This window comes from Ahaetulla prasina, chromosome 1 (genome assembly GCF_028640845.1).
Source record: "Ahaetulla prasina isolate Xishuangbanna chromosome 1, ASM2864084v1, whole genome shotgun sequence".
NCBI lineage: Eukaryota > Metazoa > Chordata > Lepidosauria > Squamata > Colubridae > Ahaetulla > Ahaetulla prasina.
Genome location: NC_080539.1, coordinates 33439002 through 33461292, shown reverse-complemented (window position 1 = coordinate 33461292; position 22291 = coordinate 33439002). Strand labels below are relative to the sequence as shown.

Sequence of the window (22291 nt, the reverse complement as noted above, 5' to 3'; positions counted from 1 at the left end):
ATTCTTAATAAAAATTTATCAGGGATGTTATACTGAAAAATACTTTCCATTTATTTCAGGACAGTGGTATATTCTATTCGTATAAATTCTGAAAGTTCTTGAAGTTCTGGACTTTTCTCTGGTCTTTTTCTCCAACAGCACTCACATTTTCTCCTTTATTAAGGCCTGACTGCATTTTCTGTGGTCCTTTTAGGCGTGTACACATTTCTCAGAGCACCATGAACTGCTTAAAAGGTGAATTTGAGGTGGAACCCGGAGATGGTGGGTCACGATGTGACTACCTAAAGGAAAAGGGGATTACCACCTACCTCATAATAGTCCCGAAACAGGCACTCAAGAATGGGATCAATGGGGTGGTGAGTATTGCTTTCACTCGATCCTTTGAAAAGAACGGAATTATATATCAGCTTTGTTAGGATCAGAGGAAAGAGAAGAACATGTTCTCACCTATCTTTTTCCTTTTAGCTTCATCATAATACTAGGTCAGATTGATGCTTGTTTTTAATTCAGATTGATTACCTTGATACTGCTGCTGCTATTAACTATTCTAAGCACTTGAATGTTTTTCTTTCTAACACAAAAGTTATTTTGACTGGAACTTCTCTGCCTTTAGAGAAGACAATTGTGACAAGAGGTCTAATACCTTTTGGACACTTAATTTAGATAACCTAGCCCTATACACATTGTTCTGTTTCTTTTTCTGTTTCATGTTACAGAAGTTATCTGTCTCATCCTCCCATGGGAACTCACCTCAGTTGATCAACACCAAAGAATGCAATGGAAGCATTAATACAACCTGCACAACTCCAGATGAGGCAGAAGAATCGGATACTAGGGTAAAGGGGCAGAATGGATAGAGAAGGATAAACGCTTCATTGACATGTGTTCCAAGAAAAGTTGCTTATATGTAAAATGTAAAAATTATGTCCCAAAGATACTTTTTCAAGAGGCAACTGGTTTTTCTGGGTTTTTTTTTTGAAGATGTTTCACTTTTCATCCAAGAAACTTCTTCAGCTCTGAGCTCTGAGCTCTGAGCTGAAGAAGAGCTGATGAAGCTTCTTGGATAAGAAACAAAACACCTTCAAAGAAAAACCAAAAAGTCCAGTTGCCTCTTGAAAAAGCACCTTTGGGAAAACCGTGACCTGGATTACTGAGAATCTCCATAGACATTAAAATTATGTATATTTGCACGTGCATAGATTGGGGGTGTTTTGTGGATAGAAAAATGATCATTACTAAAATCATTCTAAGGTAATGTACATTTTAAAATGCTTTTGAAAAATAAAATTTTTAAAAATGAAAATGGAATCAATAACCAGTTGATCTTAACCAGGTAATAAAAATTAACAGGAAGCTTAAGAGCAGTAAATCCAGCATTAAAAAAACCCTTTACATGGATGCAGGTTGTGAGGGAGGGAGGATAAACAAAAAACATTGAATATCAGGTTAATTTTGTAGCAAAGTTCCAAACATGAGAAAGTTCTGTGTCAAGAAGCCCTCTAATAAGTACTTGCCTATTTTTAGGCCTCTGATGAGGATTGGTATAAAGTTCAGTCAAGCTTGTTGACTTGTGCCATCTGTTACACTTCTCCTAGACCTACGCCTAGAGAATAGTAAGAAACTATTTGCATGCAGAGAGTGTGCTTTACAGCTGAGTTATATCAATGGTGGTTTGGCTTAAGCACCAGGAATTAGTTCCGAGTTTTTAAAATAAGCATAATCCAGTGTAAAATTGTTAAGCACTCCAGTGTATACTTGCTAAGTGATCAAGCAAGTGTACACTAAGCACTAAGTTCGCTTAAAGTATACTTGAAGCCTTAATATTGGTTGCATACTATACTATACTAATATAGTTGCATACTCTGCTATTTCAGATATTACACACTTGATCCTTTAACCTACTTGGTTTGAACTTGTCCTAGTTTTGTTGCATTTTGGATAATATTAACAGGGTGTTATGATGACTCTAGATCAACTGCTATATGTTAAGGGTGTATATGATTTTCTTCAGTATATTCCAAGGATTGGAATCTATCAAGCAATAGAATTGTGGGTTTGAGGGCAAAGATTAGCTGAAGAGGTTATTATATATAACTGGAAGTAAAAATCCATACCTGATTTGCTGCAATATTGCTGATATGCATTGTTTGCTAACATTTTAATTAGTCTTTGGGACAAAGAAGATGACTCTGACATTATATGGTAAAAGTTTTAAAAATATTTTGCTTATAATGTGATTTCTAGTCCCTTTCCCTTTTCTTTATTGCTGTATCTTTTGATTTTGTAGGGGAGTTGATATCTATGGAGATTCTCAGTCATCCCGCTCATGATTGTCCCAAAAATGCTGTTGAAAAAGCCTTTTGAACAGCACCTTTGAACGGAGTTGATATTTAATGTTTTCCATAGTTTCTATTTATTTGTTTGTATAATACATTTTAAAAAAACTTGAGTGGCACTTCTTCCAAAATCAGAAAATATTGTAAATATAACAGAAAAAAGTGTGCATGTGGTATGTATGTATAAAATTGCAAGATGGTTTCATGACAAAAGTGACACCCAAGGGGAAATATGTCAAATTAAGCATTCAGAAGTATATGCTCCTGTTACATGCAGGACACACAAAAAGGAGGCTTGGGAAGGTAAGTAGAACAGCGGGGGAGGGGGAATCAGCTGTGCAGTGCAGTTTAGCTTTGCTAGAAAGTAGGATTTCCTGCTTTCTAGCAAAGCTAAACCCTGCTGCACAGTTGATCATCGGAAATACCGCTTTGGAGGAACTGGTAGCTTTTTAAACTGCTGGTTCAACTGGCAGTTAACTACCGGTTTGTGTGAACTGGTAGCTTTTTTTTTACTACCAGTTTTCCCAAAGCAGTAGTTTTTATCACTACTGGTTCACCTGAACCAGAGCAAACCGGTAGCAATTCACCCCTGTGTGTCATCCATGTTGGCAACATGACTACCATTCCTTTCCTTTTTCCTTGTTTTTAAAGAGTTACTTTAATTTAAAAATTAAATGGAAAATTGTATGTTTAAATTGTATCATAAATAACTGGAGATTTTTTGTAAAACTGCCCACGTGGTCAAAAACAGAGAAGAAATTAGGCTGGGCAGGAAGAGAACCTCTTTGAGGGATGGGTGGGGTGGGAGTGGGGAAGTAGATGAGGTAGCAGAGCACAAACACATCAGTCTACATCAGAAGTGGGTTTCAGCAGGTCCTGACCAGTTCCGGAGAACCGGTAGAGGAAATTTTGAGTAGTTCAGAGAACTGGTAGTAAAAATTCTGATTGGCTCTGGCCAGTGGTGGGATTCAAGTAATTTAACAACCGGTTCTCTGCCCTAATGACTTCTTCCAACAACCAGTTTGCCAAACTGCTCAGAAAGTTAACAACCGGTTCTCCCGAAGTGGTGCGAACTGGCTGAATCCCACCACTGGCTCTGGTCCCATCTATTCTCTGCCTCCCAAGTCCCAGTTGATTGGGACGAAATGAGGATTTTGCAGTATCCTTTCCCTGGATTGGGGAGGGAATGGAGATTTTACAGTATCCTTCCCCTGCCACGCCCACCAAGCCATACCCACCAAACCATGCCACGCCCATCAAGCCACACCCGCAGTAAAAAAATTTGAAACCCACCACTGGTCTACATGGTATAAAGAAGCGCTCAGAGTCACCTTGAACTGCAAGATGGGCAACAAATAAACGAAATTTTGCTTTTTTAAAACAAAATCTTGTTTAATTAAATTTCAGCAGAAAGCAAAATACAACTTTTGATTTGTCTTCTTTTCTATCCAGGTAGTGAATCCTTCCTTTCCCAACCCTCGAAGGCGTCTTCGCTTACGTGACTTAGCAGAGAGAGTGGTGGATGCTTCAGAAAACGAGCAGGAACTCAATATATTACTTAACGAGGCCTTGCTGGAGAGGGAGTCTGTCCAGGCGTATGTCTCCTCTTTTCCTTCCATCTTAGAGCTAATTGTGTGATTTTTGCTCCATTCAATGTTCTTTTCTTCCTCTACCAGTCTGAATATCACACTTACTCTCAACAATGTTCACAGCTGCAGTGGTTTCAGACTTTCACCATAATTCAGTTCCTTGTCCTGCTTTGGTTGCTATTTTGTATTGTTGGAAAGAGTATTCTGGAGACTTAATTTTAGTTGTTTTTATTATTCTATTTACTTTCTACTTTTCCTCTATCTTACAATTCAAGCTGCAAATTCTCTTAATGTTACGTTTGTGTATTTATTCCCTGTTGGACCCCTATTCAGAAAATCACTGGGCTGATTCACTTAGTTCAAAAAATATTCCCGTCATCTGGTCTCTGTCTCTGCAGTATAAACTTTTAGTTTAGTTTATTTTTTTAAAAAGCTTCACACAGCATTTAAAGAATAAGTCATCCTTTTAGTCCTCCTATGCTTGTATAAAACTGGAAAAAAAAACCATCCTCAGCATAGGGAGCTGACTTTTCAATCATGATTTAAGCTGATAAGGGTTTTTTTCAAAGTAAAACAAGGACTTAAATAGCATCTAGGGGGATTTTAAAAAATTTCTTAGGGACATACCAAGTGCAGCCTCATATGTAACAGTGATCAGAACAGCTGCTTTGTTCCTGAGACCTCAAAGAGATAATGCCAGAATTGAGATAGATGGGCCATTCTCACCTGGAATGAGGCAGCTTTCTATTTGCTGAGATAGGAGTTCAAAACGATCCATGCAGGATCAGAACAAAGGCCCTTCTAGTCCAGCATTCCCCTAAGGCTTGGAAGACCACAAGCAGAATATTTCCTTGGAAGACCACAAGCAGAATATTTCCCTCAAATGGTAGGCAGTTAAGGACATAATGATTTTTCTTGAAGCCTCAGTGAAACTGGACTGAGAGCGTATTATTTTACTACTGTTCTAAAAATCCCATACATCCTAGATGAGGATCCTAAATATCTGACATGTTCTAAATATCTGACAGGCTAAAAGGCAGGTCCACCTATCGCCTATCCATGCGTTTCATTGATCCTGAGATGGAGACACGTTACTCTGTGGAAAAGGAGAAGCAGAGCGGGGCTGCCTTCAGCTGTTCATGTGTGGTCCTGTTCTTTACTGCTATGGTGGAGATCTTCATTGATCCACGGTTAGTACAGCTAGATCTGCAAGGCTGTGCCCTTTTCAAATGGGGTGGTTAGAAAATAGGTAGTCCTTGACTTACAATCACAATTGGGACTGGAAAATTCATTAAGTGAGGCATCATGTGACTACACCCAAATTTACAATCCTTTTTGCTGCAAATACAAAAAACCATCTTCCCCCATTGATTTGACTTATCAGAAACTGGTTGCGAAGGTTGCAAATAATGATCACGTAATCCAAGGATGCTGCAACCATTGTAAATGTGAGCTGTTTACTAAGCGCAGTCATAATGGTATGACTGTGAGGAACATTCTTTTTAGCATTGTTGTAACTTCAAGCAGTTGCTAAATGAATGATTGTAAGTCGAGGACTACCTGTAGGACCAAGGATGAAATTAAACATTTCATTACCAGCATGGACAGGTAATGTGGTTAATGTGCTGATACAGTGCCTGGAGGCTGATAAGGTCTAAATGGGGAGAAATAGGTTCTGAATGAAAACCCCCAAGTCAGAGTCGATTTGGGTTTATAACTGATTTATTCCAGGAATATTCAATCCCTGACTGAATAGAGTTGTAGTTCCCAACTCAGAGATCTGAAATTTAGGAAATTCTGAGATTGACAGCTTTTGCTTGAAGAGCAGGTAGTAACTGGGACTAGGAGGATTTTTGTTCATTTTATATACTTATTATAGGCAATGTTGACTCAAAAAGTCCTGGTCAGTCACCTCCCACTGGGATGACTATAAAATTCTCTACATGGAAGCTATAGCTAGTACAGAATGCACCTGTCACCCGTCTAGGGTAAACCAGATGAAGAAACCAACACCATACAGTCATAAAACTACTTTTATTAGAACAGTTAATAGAATCTTACAAGTCTGAATGTGCTTCCCTTCTCCATCCCTTCATGTGAATTGTGGGACATTTTATTAAGTTTGCTCCTTGAAATGGCCTTAAACCACATTTGTCTGGTCATTGGCTTGTGAATGGATATTCCCACTGTTCTTCAAGGTCACTTTCTATTTCCTTTACAGTACCAACCAAAGCAATGATCTCTCTGCTTTGAGAGCTGTGCTATTGCTATTTCCAGGTGCAAATAGCAATAGCACTTAGACTTATATACCGCTTTACAGTGCTTTAGTGCCCTCTCTAAGTGGTTTACAGAGTCACCATATTGCCCCCAACAATCTGGGTCCTCATTTTACCCACCTTGGAAGGACAGAAGGCTGAGTCAACCATGAGTCTGGTGAGATTCGATTGGCCAAACTGCTGGCAGCCAGTGATCAGCAAAGTAGCCTGCAGTACTGCACTCTAACCACTACACCACCCCGGCTCAACAAGATGTTTGTAGTTTCCTTTAAGGCTATAGTTCCAGACCTGGTTAACTGAAGAACCGCCTTTTCTTGTATCTGTCCATTAAACTAGATCAAATGCAAGAACTCGGTATGCCTAGTTTAATGAAAAGAAGGACTAGGGGAGACATGATAGCAGTGTTCCAATATCTCAGGGGTTGCCACAAAGAAGAGGGAGTCAAACGATTCTCCAAAGCACCTGAGGGTAGAACAAGAAGCAATGGGTTGAAACTAATCAAGGAGAGAAGCAACTTAGAACTAAGGAGAAATTTCCTGACAGTTAGAACAATTAATCAGTGGAACAACTTGCTTGCAGAAGTTGTAAATGCTCCAACACTGGAAACTTTGAAGAAAGTGTTGGATAACCATTTGTCTGAAATGGTGTAGGGTTTCCTGCCTGGGCAGGGGGTTGGATTAGAAGACCTCCAAGGTCCCTTCCAACTCTGTTATTGTTTTTGTTGTTGTTGTTGTTGTTATTATTATAAATAGGATCAACTTCCTCCAGATCCTATAGGATTGTTACTTGGAAATTGGCTTTTTTAGTACCTATCCCTACTCTTTTAAAACCCTCCTGGCAAAAATTTAGTCAGCTTCATACCTTTTGGGTTTTAGGACCATTGTGAAGACTTCTTGTTTAGTCCTGCCTAGAATGAGGGTGTCTGGGCACATGGATGTGTTGATTGCAGACATATGCATTTTTGCATATGCAGTTCACATGCATTTTTTCATTTTTATATTGTTGTTGTCAGTATTTTTAATGTCAGTCTTATCTGCCCAGAACCTTCAGGAATAGGTGGCAAGCAAGAAGAATGAAACAATTATATAAAATAATGCCAAAATTTTATGTGCCAAAGTATTATTTTATAACAGGGAATTTGACTGCTTCTGCGATCAAAACAAAATACTGTTCTTTGATCTTCTTCTTTATATCTGTTTTTTTTTTTTTTAAATTTCCTATTCTGCTGCAGGCTGCTAGCAAATTATGTGACATTTGTTGTTGGCGAAATCCTTCTACTCATCTTGACTCTTTGTTCACTTGCTGCCATCTTTCCCAGGGTAAGATCTCCTTCAAAACACTTGTTAGTTACAATTTTTAACTATTGTAGGAATCTCATCCTTTGCTGTTCTTCAATGCCAAATCAAGGTTTGTTTCAGTAATATTACTACCAGTAATATTTGTGTTTCTATGAAAATATTTCTTATTTCAAGTTCCACCTGAGCTATAATAGTAGGACTCCTATATTTGTTTATTGTGTGTATGGATGTACATATGTATTTATGTATTTTCAACTCTATGACTTTCCATCTTGAGTGTGAATGGTGCCATTGTGAAGTCAGTTTGAGTGGGCACAGCTATATTTGCCGGGTGTCGTGTCCCACTCCTCCGCTGATGACCGGGTCAGGGAAATCTGAATCAGGCGTGCCTCTGCAGCTCTGCCAAAGTCCTAGCAAAGTTCTCAAGGCAGGCAGGCAGACCAGAAAGTGACTTCAGCAAGATATATTAGACTTTGCCTGACTCAGAGAATGCCAGAAAGCAGATCCTTTATATAGGCCATGGGGTGTGGCTCCATGACTCAGCACTTATCCAGGCCTGCCCCTCCCTTCCTTCTGTCGCCGCCGCCTATCAATTCTTCTGAAGCGAGGGTCACTCCAGTCTGCAGCTGTTGGCAATTGACCTCCCTCAGGCTCACATGCTGTGGGGGAGGGGGAGGGGTCTAGTTGCTCCGTTTGCCTGGGCATGGAGCCAGAGCTGGGGGCTGGAGGTACTTCCTCCTCCTCAGCCTGTCTGGGCATGGAGCCAGAGCTGGGGGCTGGAAGTATACTAGGACATTCCTCAGTGTTCGGAAGCAGATAAGAAGGCTCCGGCTGCGGTGAAAGCGGGCGAGACACAACACCGGGCAGCTTTTGTGCTTGTTTTAATTGAGGGGACTTAAGAGATTGAGGGCAAAAGAAGGGGATGACAGAGAACGAGGTGGCTGGATGGAGTCACTGAAGCAGTAGGCGTGAGCTTAAATGGACTCCAGAGGATGGTAGAGGACAGGAAGGCCTGGAAGAATGTTGTCCATGGGGTCGCGATGGGTCAGACATGACTTCGCAACTAACAGCTACAACAAAGAGACAGAAATGAAAATGTATTTTGCAGCAGCTTAAGGCATCCATTTTGCCCCTTAAACTGCCCCCCCCTAGAAAAAAATAGCCCACTTCTTAAGTTTTTTAAGTTGCAATGGTTCATACAGATAGGATCAGCATGTTTGATTTGGGAGGATTGCAATTTTCCTTTTTTCATGTTTCTCTTCTCAAAATCTGGAAAACCACATCATCAATTGTTATAACTGGCAGGAGCTCTGGAGTGGTAAAAAGGCACTGAGGCAATTTTTCTGCTAATAATCTAGTGTCTTCATAGCACCATCCAGCCATCACTGAAGTGCTATGAAGTCTTTCCTTGTGACTGTTATTTGGGGCAGAATTTGGGACAACAATGAATGAATGACAATGCAATTAATTGCTAATAGGGAGATGGCTAAAGATGCTATGGACTGGGGCATACAAAATGATACTATTGCTTAACTACTGCCTCATTTCCATTCCTGGTCCCCATAAGAAATTAACATGTTCCTTCATAGTCTATCGGTGCTGGGTGCTACATCAGTGCTAGAATAAATTTAAATAATGAAATAACGTGTTTTTATTAATACAGGTTTTCCCTAAAAAACTTGTGTCTTTTTCCACGTGGATTGACAGAACGCGTTGGGCCAGGAACACCTGGGCCATGTCCGCCATTTTCATCCTAACCATGGCTGACATTGTAGATATGGTAAGCAAAGATTGGAAAAAAAGACATTTTTTTTTCTTGATGTCATTGCACCCTGCTAGCTTTCTAGCTAGTGGTGAGAAAAAATTGAGAAAGTGTTAAAATAGATTGTAATGAATAGATAATAGAAAGGATTAATGTTTATATTTTGCTCCCTCCTCATCCATTCTCCAAGACTCCAAGCAAATAATAATAATAAAAAAAAACTTGACACATCAAAACCATGGTCTTTTCTCCAGTCCTACTTTCCAGTGGTTCCAAGTATTTTTTTTTTGTTTACATTTATATCCCGCCCTTCTCCGAAGACTCAGGGCGGCTTACAGTGTATAAGGCAATAGTCTCATTCTATTTGTATATTTTTTACAAAGTCAACTTATTGCCCCCCCCCAACAATCTGGGTCCTCATTTTACCTACCTTATAATAATAATAATAATAATTTAATTTAATTTAATTTTTATACCGCCCTTCTCCCGAAGGACTCAGGGCGGTGAATATAAAGGATGGAAGGCTGAGTCAACCTTGGGCCGGGCTTGAACCTGCAGTAATTGCAGGCTACTGTGTTCTAATAACAGGCTTCTTAACAGCCTGAGCTATCACGGCCCAAGTAGGAGAGAACAGTGAAGCTACTCCCATTTCCTAAACCATTTAGCATGATGTGTGATTGACACCTGCCGTGAACTTCTTTTCTGGCTGAGTTGATAAGTGTATGAAGAGTTGTGCAGTGGAAATCGTTAAGGGAAATTAGCAAAAAGCCAGCTGCAGTTGATTATTTTTAGTACCTGTTAATAATTGGCCAGACCTTGAGCTCTTCTGTGCTAAAACTGATATGGAAATACTGCTATTTTCAGGCTGGCAAACTTGGATGAGGTTTCCAAAAGGGGTGGAGGAAGAGAACAAAGGCTGTGTTTTTTTTTCTTTCTGCCTCTGAAAAAAATGGCACAAGGATTATTCACTGCAGTACATTTTCCTTCTCCTGTCCATTGCTGGCCATGTTTTAAATGGTGCGTTGATGGAGTCTTGCTAAGGAGCATCAGTCCAGGTTTTGCTAATCCATCAGAAAACATCCAAGGTTTAAAAATCAATTAGACAAATCTTCAGGTTGCCCTGTGGTGGCTCTTTTTTTTTTAATCCTTTGATTTTTTTTAAAAGGCCTTTTGGGTGATATGGGATGTTTTCATGTAATGCATATTGAGCTTGAACAGACTGTTTTGATAGATCATGCATAGAAAAAACAGAGAAAACTGACGGCAGAAGACCATTGAATCTGCATTTGAGGGTTTTTTTGGGTTGTTTTTTACTTTTTTTAAAATTTATTTTTTAAAATTATCTTTATTTTTTTTAATCTTTTAATTTTTGTTGAATGGTGGACATGTGATTATCAAATGCTTTGTTCCTCAGACCTTGCCCCATTTTTGTTGCCCATCTCTGAACTCACTCAATCTTATCAATATCTTTTTAAAGTGAGGTCTCCAGAACTGGAGATAGTGTTCCAAATGAGGTCTGACTAAAGCCCCAAGAAGACATTCTTTTTCCTGCTGGTGATCCTCTAGTGATGCACCTCAGAATTTTCTTTGCCTTCATAGGTGCCTGGCTACAGTGTTTACTCATTTTGCAGTCGCCTGCTCTGAGCACACCTAAATCCTTTTTTTCTGTTGTTCTGTCTACCACGGTACCGCTCAATACTGTATTGCATATGATGCATTAATTATTTATTGTTACTGATCGTTTTACAGTGAGTATTATGAATCAGAGTTCAACCTGTTAGAGTATGAAGTTACATGATTTCAGAAAAAAAACCCAGCACTAAATGTAGTCTAAAAATAAAGAAAAAGGGTTGAAGAGGAAAGAGAGGCTGTAACTTAAAATATTAAACATATGTGTCTTACACCAGATTTACTTGTCGGAGTACAGGGACACTGAAAGAAATTAGAGCAAACACAGAGTTTTGCTGAATCACAAGTGAATAAACCAGAGTAGAGTTCATTAGCCAAGCTGAGGGCTACACATGTAGAATATTCAGTGATGTATTTTACAAACAGAAATGGGGATAATTATCCCTACAACAGGAAGTGACAGTTAGTGAAACTAATTGACATGATTAGTGCTTTTGTGCATTCTGTTTAGCACCTTAGGAAAGGAGTGACCAAAGATTTTCCATGGGGTGGGGTATGTAGGCATAGCATATGTTGGTTGGAAAAATCTAGATGATTTAATGTTTTCTGTAACCATGCGCTAGTATCTAATAGTTTTCTTCACTGTGGAAAATAAGGGTGTTGAAAACAGAGAAGGACAGCCTAACCCCTTTTATTTTGTTTCAACAGCTCAGCTGCCAGCAGTATTACACCCCTCTCAATGATACAGTTCCAGCAGTGCTTCCAGAAGGTTGTGTGGAGAATCCCAAATACTACAGCTACATAGCAGTGTTGGCACTGATTGCAACTATAATGCTGGTGCAAGTCAGCCACATGGTCAAACTCACTCTGATGGTGACAATCACAGGGGCAGTGGGAATGGTCAATATTCTGGCCTGGCAGCAGATCTTTGACAAATATGATCAGGAGCGATTCCAGGAGAACATGTAAGAAGCTTTGAGGTCAAAAATGTCATGGGAGTGTATTTATATTGGGCTTAGGCTATATCTGAAATGAAAAGAGGTTAATAATAATTCATCCACTTTTTTGTTACTTTTGGTATGCTTTGCTCTCTTAAATTATTTAACTAATTTTAATGTCTGTTACATCACCAATAAAAGTCAAACTTACAGAGTAACATAAAGAGATTCTATAGATTTAAGTGATTTATATCATACATTTCATTGAAGGAGGTTATAAGAAGTGAAGAAATCTGTTGGTTGAAGTGGTTAAGGTTACGGACCAGGAACCATGGAAGCTCACGGAGTCACTTTGGGTCAGTTGCTCACTCTAAGCCCAAACTTCTTTACAGGATTGTCGTAGAGGAAATTGTATATGTTTCACCTTGAATTCCCAAAAGAGAGGATAAATATATAACAAGTAGATAGTACAAAAAAACTCATTCCATTCAATTACATATATTTAGAGGTGGGTTCCAAAATGAAGAATCTGTGGTTCCAAAGCCTGGAATTTTTAAATAAAGAATATTGAAGAAAGAGGGAGAATAAGCTAGCAAGGTTTTGTTCTTTGAATTTAGGAAGACTAGCTTTGGATGCAGAGAATCTTAAAAACTTTTTTTGCCTTCTGCACCCTCCAATGCATTTTTTCCTTTGGACAGCACCTGCAATGAAACTATATGTAAAATACTCCTAAATTTCCAAGACCTTTCTTTGCTTGTTGAATGAAGTTAGAACTGAATTGCATGCTACATTCAGCTTAACATGTCAGATATTCTTTCTAAGACTACAGTTGGTTATAACCGGTTGCTTAGTGACCATTCAAAATTAAGAAGGACACCCCCCAAAAAAAGGTAGTTGTCAAGGTTCCAACCAGTACCCTAATGCAATTAAGAGTCTCAAGCCATCTGGCAATAAAAATCCAGTCTTTTATTAGGAGCACCATGTCAGCATTACCTAGGTGAAGCCAACTTGGACTTCACCCCCTTCACGCCTTGCCTCTGACCCCGTTTCCCCCTCCCCCCAAAGTGTGTCACCCGGTCACATCCCCCAATGAGGTAATTTCGCAGGTTGTAGAAGTCATTCCCTCCAGGCATTGCTGGTATCCACAGAGATGGCCTTGACTTGCTCAGCCAGAATGCATTTTGTTATGACTAAGGAGTAAATTCCTTGGTGCAGCTGCAAGGCACAATTTCCCATTTCCCTGCCTATGGCAACTCAGGAGCAGGTCAGGGAAGCTTAACTAGTTGACATTAGTTATGACCCAGATTTGAAGTTTCAACACCTTCCCACCCTATATGATCACAATTTGGACTCTTGGCAACTGGTCCATATTTATGGCCTTTTGCAGTTTCCTGAAGTCACGTGACTATATATTTTTTTTTCCAGGAAACTAGTGTTTACCTCTGGTTCCAGAAAAAAACACCATTGTGGACAATGGATTCACTTAACAAACGTGGCATTTGCTTTACAATCACTACACAAAAGTTGTAAAACTGAATCAGTCACATAAGTATTTTGACTTATTACTGTCATGATATATGTCAGAAATTCCAGGCTCCATTACAGTTGTAAATCGAAGATTACCTGTACTCCTATTATAAATGTGGCAGTCCAATTCTGTATGCATGCTCTTTCAAATATTTCTATGTTAGAGAGTAAGTTGACACATCTGCTTTTCCTCATGTGCTTGTTTTCTATGTAGTTCTTTCCACTGCAGACTGAAGTGAAGATTTCAGGAAGATCTTGATTCCATGACTTGAGTGAATACATGTTTACGCTTTCAAATTTTCTAACCATGAATCTTGTTTATTTGCTTTCAGGATTTCACTAGTTCCATCAAAATATTCCATGACAGCAATGATCTTGGTGATGATGCTCAGTTTCTACTATTTTTCACGCCATGTGAGTAGTTTGCTAAATTACTTATTTTAGGCAGTTGGTACCTTAGAAGCTCAGTTTGGCATCAAATTCTCTTAGGGTAACTGTATTTTTCAGCATTTTAGTATTTCAGGGTGCCTTATCTATGATAGCTTGCCTTTACATTCATAAATTTGCAATATTTCCAGTCAAACTGGGGGACAACTCAAATGGCAAATATGTCTCTGTTCCTATAAACTGGAGTCAAGTGTTTTTTGAAACCTAACAGTTCTGGATTCCATTGCTTCAGGGCAAAAACAAAGCCACATAAAAAGTTCCTGTTCTTGATTAGAATATGTATGTACTTTTTTGCCATCAGATAATAAGATTCATTCAGAATACAAATGATTCAACTTGGTAATGGCATAGCTTTTTAGTATCATCAAGGAATAAAAGACAATATCAGATTTTAATGTAGGATTTTGGACTACATTTATCAGGGTGACATTTCTCCCCTCTTCCTCCCCCGCTGCAGGTAGAAAGGTTGGCTAGGACTTTATTCTTATGGAAGATTGATGTTCATAGCCAAAAGGAGCGTGTATATGAGATGCGGCGCTGGAATGAGGCTCTTGTCACCAACATGCTACCAGAGCATGTGGCACGCCATTTTCTTGGCTCCAAGAAACGAGATGAGGTAAATATTGGTAAACAAGAAGTTCATGGGCAAAACAATATGCAAGTAGGATTTTTTTTTGGGTTAAGGGGATGATAGTCAGAAATGAGAATTAAATCAAGCCTGTGTTGGCAACTCTGTATATTTCAGAGTGTAGATCATATAGTTACCGTACCGAGACTGGAGATAACCAGTTTGTTAATCACACCATTAAAATAATTTTCTTCCAGGAAAGCATACAATTGGTGTATTAACCAAAGGTGATAAAGGCACTGCTAGTTGTTGCCACCTTCATGGGAAAGCAGTACTATAAACTAGAAGACAATGTAGAAATTATGAGAATTGGGTATAATATTGCATTGCACAATTGAGTACATGAAGGCAATTATGCTTGAATACAAAAGCACCATTTATTTATTTTAATTTCTTCTCCTTTCTTGCCTTTTGTGTAGGAGCTGTATAGCCAGTCTTACGATGAAATTGGTGTTATGTTTGCCTCTATCCCCAACTTTGCCGACTTCTATACAGAGGAAAGTATAAATAATGGTGGGATTGAGTGCCTTCGCTTCCTCAATGAAATAATCTCAGATTTTGATGCGGTGAGTCATCTTTAATCAATAGCTAAAGTAACCTCTTGATCATTTGGTCCAAAGAAAATCAATTACTTATTCTAAGAGTTGTCCTTGAAGAGATATGCTTCCTGTGTTAGGAACGTTTGCTTTGTTTTGTTACATAGCAGTATTGAAATCTGTTATTTTATCTAAACTACCTAATGAATTGATTGTCATGAATTGGTAAAACTTGAGATTTTCATCATACAACTGTTTATCAATATATATCTTGCTTTTGGTGGTAGTGCTGAAGAAAAAAAGTTCTGTGCCAAACAACCTCTCAAAACCAATTTACATGTGATCCACAAAAGTGGAACCATGTTGAAGAACAACTTTGTAATTAAACTATCAGCTTTTTTTAGCACCAGTACCATTTTCAGGAATTTCTCATGTCCTCAAACCTCACGACAATTCCATTATCCAAAGCAAGAGAGGCCCAGGTTCAAAACACTGATAGTGTTAGTGTTTCATAATACAGATAACTGCAGTTCCTAAACCAAACACTTACCATATTTAATAGTCTTCTGCCAAGTCAAGGTATCTACATGGATTTTTTGCCGAAGAAAATCCTGCTTTAGTGGGCTACTCGCTTAAAACAGGCATACAGTGGCCCGTTGTCAACAGAAATAGCTAAAGTCTGCTCCCTCCTTTGAAAGGTTTAGTTGTGCCCATATTAATTGCATGCTAGAATCGTAAGAGGAATTGATCTGTCTTAATCCTGCCACCGATCACTTTATATCATAAATGTTCACCCCTCAATTCCCTCCCCCTTCAAAAAGGGAGATAAGATCATGTGAATTCAAAATCAGTGCTTCCGAGCCTTGGGAGTAAATGTCAATGCCACATATCTTTACTGCATTGATAAATTTTTGTCAGTTTTCTCTAGGCATCTTAATTTAAAATATTTAAGCATGCAAATCTAGCATATGGACAGCATATTTCTTTCAAGTTATTGCTTATATTATGTGCTTTGTGAGGTGGGGTTCATCTCTATGCATTTTTTTACGAGGCACACATGGTAGGGAAAACTGCAGTCCTGTATAAATATATCTGGGTATACATTACATTAATAGGGTTTACATGTATAAGATTGCCTTGTAAGATCAAGAATTGGTCCTTAGTGTTTCTGATCAGCTCCATAGCATCCCAAATCTACCTTCCTGACTGATTTATTGATCTTTGCAATAATTATTGGTATCTCTGACTCTCACAGCTCCTAGATGATCCCCAGTTCCGATGCATCACTAAAATCAAAACCATTGGCAGTACATACATGGCAGCGTCTGGTGTGACACCCGATGTCAACAGCAATGGTTACAACGCTGTTAAGGTAAGCATTGAAAAGACAGAAGAGTTATGACTGTGGAAGTACCCATCTATCCACCATGATCACATTTTAGGCTCTTGACAACTGGGTCATATTTATGATTGATTGCAGTGTCCCCCAATTTGTAATTCCCCCCCCCCCAAGTTTCCACTTTTTTTTGCTGCTTTCCAGCCAAACTGGACATTCGAGAGTATGAATTTGCTTAACGACCACAGTGACTCACCTTATGACTATCATAAAAATGGTAATAAAATCGAGACATTATTGTGCAATCAGGACTGAGCTGTTCAGATGAATATCAGTGTTTTGATGATTCCTAATTCTTTATTATTGGATGACTTCCTTCAGGCTTTATGTAAATGATAAACAGTGAATATGTTGAACTTTCTGTGATACCCCCTAAAGTAAGGGCCTAAGGTTAAAAAAAAAAGTATTTCTTTCTGCTCCAACACTGACTGGAACAGTCATGAAGGAAGAAAACTCATACAAAATATACCTTGCACTCTATCCCCATATGTTGCTCTTGCCAAATACCAGGATGGATGCATCTTCCCTATCTCAGGTGGTCCCTATCTCAGTCACTGTACATCATTATTAAGTGCAATCAATGCTATCTCAGTACTACACTCACAGGAAAGGGTTGCTGCTTCAAAGGCCTCCTGAAGCTGCAGCCCAACCACCTTCTCCAAAATGGAATGGATGACAGGATCAAAGTTATACAGAACTTTTAAGTTCAGCAGTGATTCCTTGAGAAGGAGCAGACTGTCACGTCCTTCGATACAGATAGAACTACCCCATCACTCAAGGATGAATTCACTACCTGTGCACAATTTTTATGTAGTGCCTTGATTAATATGGAATTAATTGCCTCTCTAGTTTAAGAGTAGAAAACCTGCAACCCTCCAGATTTATTTATTTAGCATGTTAGCCAGGGATCACTGAGGTGGCTGGCTGGCTCTGTGAAAGGATTTTTTTCGGGCGGTGTTATCTTTACCCGTGGGACACCTTAATGCCGGTAGGCAATCTGGGGAGGCGCCTTTCTTGTCCCTATGCAGTTTGTTTGCCCACCGGGGCCCCCTCCAGGTTCTTCTGAACAACTCACTGCAGACCTAACCAAACTCATCAAAAAATGGAACTGAAGTTGAGAACTAACTAAAGGGCTATAGACTCCACAGCCTAATAATGAGGTATAACTTGTTTGAATTTGTTATGACTGCCCATTCCAACAAACTCTGGGCAGCCTACAAAAAAATTTAATACAAAATTAAAACAATTAAAATTATGGACAAAATAAGACAGCCCAGACTCAAAAACCTTGCAAGTCATTTGGAAATGAGCTTTAATATATGTGTATACATTGAACAAAGTCTAATATGTATAAGAGATTTGGGATCTAGATTTAATCAGGGTAGCTTGTAGTAGAATTTAACGCTGGAGAAGTTGTTCCTCTTCTGATTCTTTTATTTTTATTTTTGATGTTTTACCTTCCCTAGAAGGAAGATCTTTCAGAAAAAGAGCGCTGGCAACATCTGGCAGATCTTGCAGACTTTGCCTTAGCCATGAAAGAGACCTTGATGAACATTAACTATCAATCCTTCAATAACTTCATGCTGCGAATAGGCAAGTGGGGTATCCTATGTGATAAATATGGGCTAGATAGAACTAATCACATTACACTGGAACAGTGTAATTGATTAATATCAGATTCAGGGCAAAGGGAATGCTTACACAAGGCATATTACCAGATAATAGCTGTTGGTTTAGAGCAGGGGTCTCCAACCTTGTCAACTTTAAGACTTGTGGATTTCAACTCCCAGAAAGCTGGCTGAGGAATTCTGGGAGTTGAAGTCCACATGTCTTAAAGTTGACAAGGTTGGAGACCCCTGCTCTAAACCAACAGCTATTATCTGGTAATATGCCTTGTGTAAGCTTTCCCTTTGCCCTGAATCCTAATTAGAGGGCTTTAATAGATGCTCAAGGGACCCGGTGGCTCAGGGGCTAGGACATTGAGCTTGTCGATAGAAAGGTCGGCAGCTCAGCGGTTCGAATCCCTAGTGATGCCGTGTAACGGGGTGAGCTCCCGTTACTTGTCCCAGCTTCTGCCAACCTAGCAGTTTCGAAAGCATGTAAAAATGCAAGTAGAAAAAATAGGGACCACCTTTGGTGGGAAGGTAACAGCGTTCCGTGCGCCTTTGGCATTGAGTCATGCCAGCCACATGACCATGGAGAAGTGTTCGGACAGAGCTGGCTCTTCGGCTTTGAAACGGAGATGAGCACCGCCCCCTACAGTCGGGAACGACTAGCACGTATGTGCGAGGGGAACCTTTACCTTTACCTAATAGATGCTCTAAAGGAAAAAGAGGAGGAAAAGTCTATCAGTCAAATGTTCCAAGATGTTCTCTTTCTAAATATTAATACCTGATGAACAAGTTAAGTGGGGAGGATGCTACTGCACTCATGTTTGGGCTCCCAAATCTAGATATTTGACTGGGTACTGTGAAAAATAGCATCCTGATTTCAAATCTGTCAGGGATTTTAGTTTTCCCTACTTGTGGTCTTGTTCTGGTTCTGAGAAAGACCGAAAAGTACTGTTGAATACTTGATGCTTTTGTTTCTCATTTTCTCTCTTCGTTATAATGTACTGACAGGCATGAATAAAGGAGCAGTACTAGCAGGAGTGATTGGTGCCCGTAAACCTCATTATGATATATGGGGGAACACTGTGAATGTGGCAAGCCGGATGGAGTCCACAGGTGTCATGGGAAATATACAGGTGGGGATACTCTTCTGCTCTGATGGGAACAACAGGAAGGTTTCTGAAAATGGTGGCAGTTAACTGTATAGACATTTCTGACTCTAACTGCATTAAAGCCAGCTTTAATGACTACTGTGTAGTAAGGTCAGAAAGGGTTAGAAACTGTGGCCACAGATGAAGACAGTAGGGCTCAATATGATAGCAGCATTGTATGAATCTCATTATTTCTTATATATTAGGATGCTCTGAAAAGGTACAAGAAACTTATCTAAAGTGATTTCTCAGTTCACCTCAGTGAAAATTAAAATGGGAGGTCTGTGTAAATCAGATAATTTTAAAGGAATTATATTCCAGTCACACTGAATGCCAGCACACTCAGTGGCTTAATTACAATCTGTTCTTAAGACACAGCAGCAGACAATCAATTAGGTTCACCCAGATATAATGAACCATTGTAATTCGCAGTCAAAGCACTGGTCATTCTGATTGAAGGTGATCAGAATATATTGACAAAGTTACTTAATTAGGGAACCCAGCGATAAGGAAGAATTGGAGAACCTATAGATAAGGAAAAGGCGTGGTGGCACAGTGGTTAGAGTGCAGTACTGCAGGCTACTTCTGCTACCTGCCGGCTGCCTGCAATTTGGCAGTTCAAATCTCACCAGGCTCAAGGTTGGCTCAGCCTTCCATCCTTCCAGGTGAGTAAAATGAGGACCCAGATTGTTGGAGGCAATATGCTGACTCTGTAAACCTCTTAGAGAGGGCTGTAAAAGCACTGTGAAGCGGTATAGAAGTCTTAGTGCTATTGCTAATTATTATAATGGTGAGGGAACTGACTTCCCACAGACCCTTGCCTGCCATTATCGACCATCAGAAACTGCTATTAAACAGATAAGGAACTCTAAGGTTCTCCAAAAGATAGGTTGAAGACTATCAAAAAAAAAAAAAGGCTCCTCTTTAAAATGGCAGTGTTAGTCAGTTGTGCAGCATTATAACAAAGTCCCAACTAAAAGAAAAGGTATTTAATAATTTAATGATTAATGCTCTTTGCTTATATACCTTGCCTCCTGAAAATCAGGAAGTGATTTCAGGTAAGTAACAAATTTCCAAAGTGATGAAACGTAACTTATATTCTTAGAGTACCTTTTCCTGGTTTTATGCTGCAATAAATAAATGGTATTTATGGATCTCTGTAGAATTTTACATCTGCATTTCTTTTCATTTTGATGAGGCTTGACACATTCTCATTCCACAATATAGAACAGCCTTTTAGTCCACTTCTTTTGGGTCAGTTAAAAAGGTGGGTAAAATATTGACACAAAACCCAAAACAGTTTAAAAGGACATTTAGTTGATAAGCCTTAGCTGCAACTAGTTCGACTATATCTGTGTATTCTCTCACCCTTTTTAGGTGGTGGAAGAAACTCACTTTATCTTGAAAGAGTATGGCTTCCGCTTTGTGCGTCGAGGGCACATTTATGTCAAAGGCAAAGGCGACTTGCTGACCTATTTTATGAAAGGACGTGAGAAGCAAGATTCCTTTATCAATGGTTCATGTGTGACTTTGCCTCATCAGGTGGTTGACAGTTCTTGAAGTTCTCACACTCTACATGCAGATAGCAGAAAAAAGCAGGTACCTCTGTAATGCCCAAAGACAAACTGCTTTCAGCACTTGCTGCTCTGGATGGGAGATTGATATATAAATCACTGATAGATTTACAGGAAATCACCCCTTTGCTTGTTCCTTCCTTCTTGAACATTTATTATTTGTAAAGGGGCTCCCTTGCCATCAGTTTGCATTTGTCTCTTGATATAGAAAGGGCAGTAGAAAGGAGGTTTCAATAGGAAGAACCCTGCCTTTTGCACAAATATGTGGCTTCTTGCACATTCAGGCCTGGAGGTAATAGCATTCTCACTGCAGCCTTGCTTGGCTAGATCACTTTGATTGCATTATCTTTTTAGTTCAAATGTGCAGTGGTTTTGATTTTCCATTGATCCAAGCTCTGCATAGACTTCTTTGTAAAAACAAATGCAAGTTCAGAATGGGTACTACAAATGGGCAGATGAACTGGGAACACTGCATAAGGTTCACACCTGGCCCACATGATTCAAATGGAGTTGATAATTGCCTCAAAACAGGCATATAGGAGAAAGGAAAAAAAGAACATGTGGAATCTTTCTTTTCACTGTGACAAGATGCTCTATTTTGGAGAGGGAAAAGGAAAGATATAATTCAAGTATATGAATGTGTGTGTATACACGCAGAAGACACACATAAAACAGATATCTTTATATTTTTGATGCATCTTAATTGTGAAAGTAAGGTGCCTCTTTCAGGTTGTGCCTTGCTTCCTTTTCTGCCCTCATCTTTGCTGATGCTTTAAAAGGAAGAGATTTATACAGCCTGAACCGAGGCTGTTTTATTAAAAAGCCTTCATCTGATTGTTATGTTGAAATAAAAATTATGTAATTTGTTTAGTTTCTGAAATAGATTGTTTGATTTTAAAATTGCTGTCTCTTGTTTTGTTTTGGGGAGAAAAAGGAGTTGTGTCATTCACAACTAAGGGGAATTGTGCATGTTTGGGCTGAATGCTAAATAACTTTATTAGAAGAAATGATTTCTGATTTTCAGTGTGTTGTCTAAGAGAGCCATTATGCTATTGGAATATTTAACTATAATAAGTCAAGAGAGGATAAATGGTGTTGATGCACCATTTTTGTCTGATTTAAACATAAACAAAAGAGTGAATTTTGTATTGCTAAACACTGAGGACTTGTGTCTTAATGATGAATCCCAAATCAGCAAAGGCTATGCCGGGAGACTTATGTGGGAGGGGCTGCATGGTAAGGAGGGCTGCCCTGTTGAGGACCACAAACCCCGATTATTAGCTTTTTACATTTATTACCATACAGATTAGAACTTCTCTTTTAAAATCGTATTGCACAATAAATAAAACATGTCCAAATATAGAATATATAAAAGAAATGTTATATCATTTCCCCATTTAATCTACATTTAATTTATGAAAATGCGATATCACAGTCAAGACTGAGAACAGCTTTCCTCACTTGTGTAATGTGTAATCTGTTTTGGGAACTTTGAGTGAAAGACTGATACAAACGTGCCAGAGGACAAAATGCATCTTCTTGCAGCGTTTTCAGATATACAAAATCTTAATCCATACAGATAATCCTACAAAAC

General features: G+C 39.1%; 2 protein-coding genes across 3 annotated transcripts in view; one reads left to right on the top strand and one right to left on the bottom strand.

The window, feature by feature from the left end:
- The window catches only part of ADCY3 (adenylate cyclase 3), an 87475-nt gene extending 65930 nt beyond the window's left edge, over positions 1–21545 (top strand). The window contains exons 9-22 of one of the 2 annotated variants that reach the window (XM_058164795.1): positions 194–356; positions 717–836; positions 3789–3931; positions 4954–5115; positions 7433–7520; positions 9163–9279; positions 11599–11855; positions 13688–13769; positions 14260–14418; positions 14850–14996; positions 16222–16338; positions 17829–17955; positions 18984–19108; positions 20501–21545. In XM_058164795.1, the coding sequence (XP_058020778.1) occupies positions 194–356; positions 717–836; positions 3789–3931; positions 4954–5115; positions 7433–7520; positions 9163–9279; positions 11599–11855; positions 13688–13769; positions 14260–14418; positions 14850–14996; positions 16222–16338; positions 17829–17955; positions 18984–19108; positions 20501–20683 (1990 nt within the window). In that variant the 3' untranslated portion in view covers positions 20684–21545. The remainder of the gene's footprint in view (positions 1–193; positions 357–716; positions 837–3788; positions 3932–4953; positions 5116–7432; positions 7521–9162; positions 9280–11598; positions 11856–13687; positions 13770–14259; positions 14419–14849; positions 14997–16221; positions 16339–17828; positions 17956–18983; positions 19109–20500) is intronic. The other variant, XM_058164796.1, reaches the window with a different exon arrangement.
- Positions 11913–22291, bottom strand: part of CENPO (centromere protein O) — a 31517-nt gene continuing 21138 nt past the window's right edge. The window contains exon 8 of the mRNA XM_058164798.1: positions 11913–12252. The gene's annotated coding sequence lies outside the window, so the exon portion shown is untranslated. The remainder of the gene's footprint in view (positions 12253–22291) is intronic.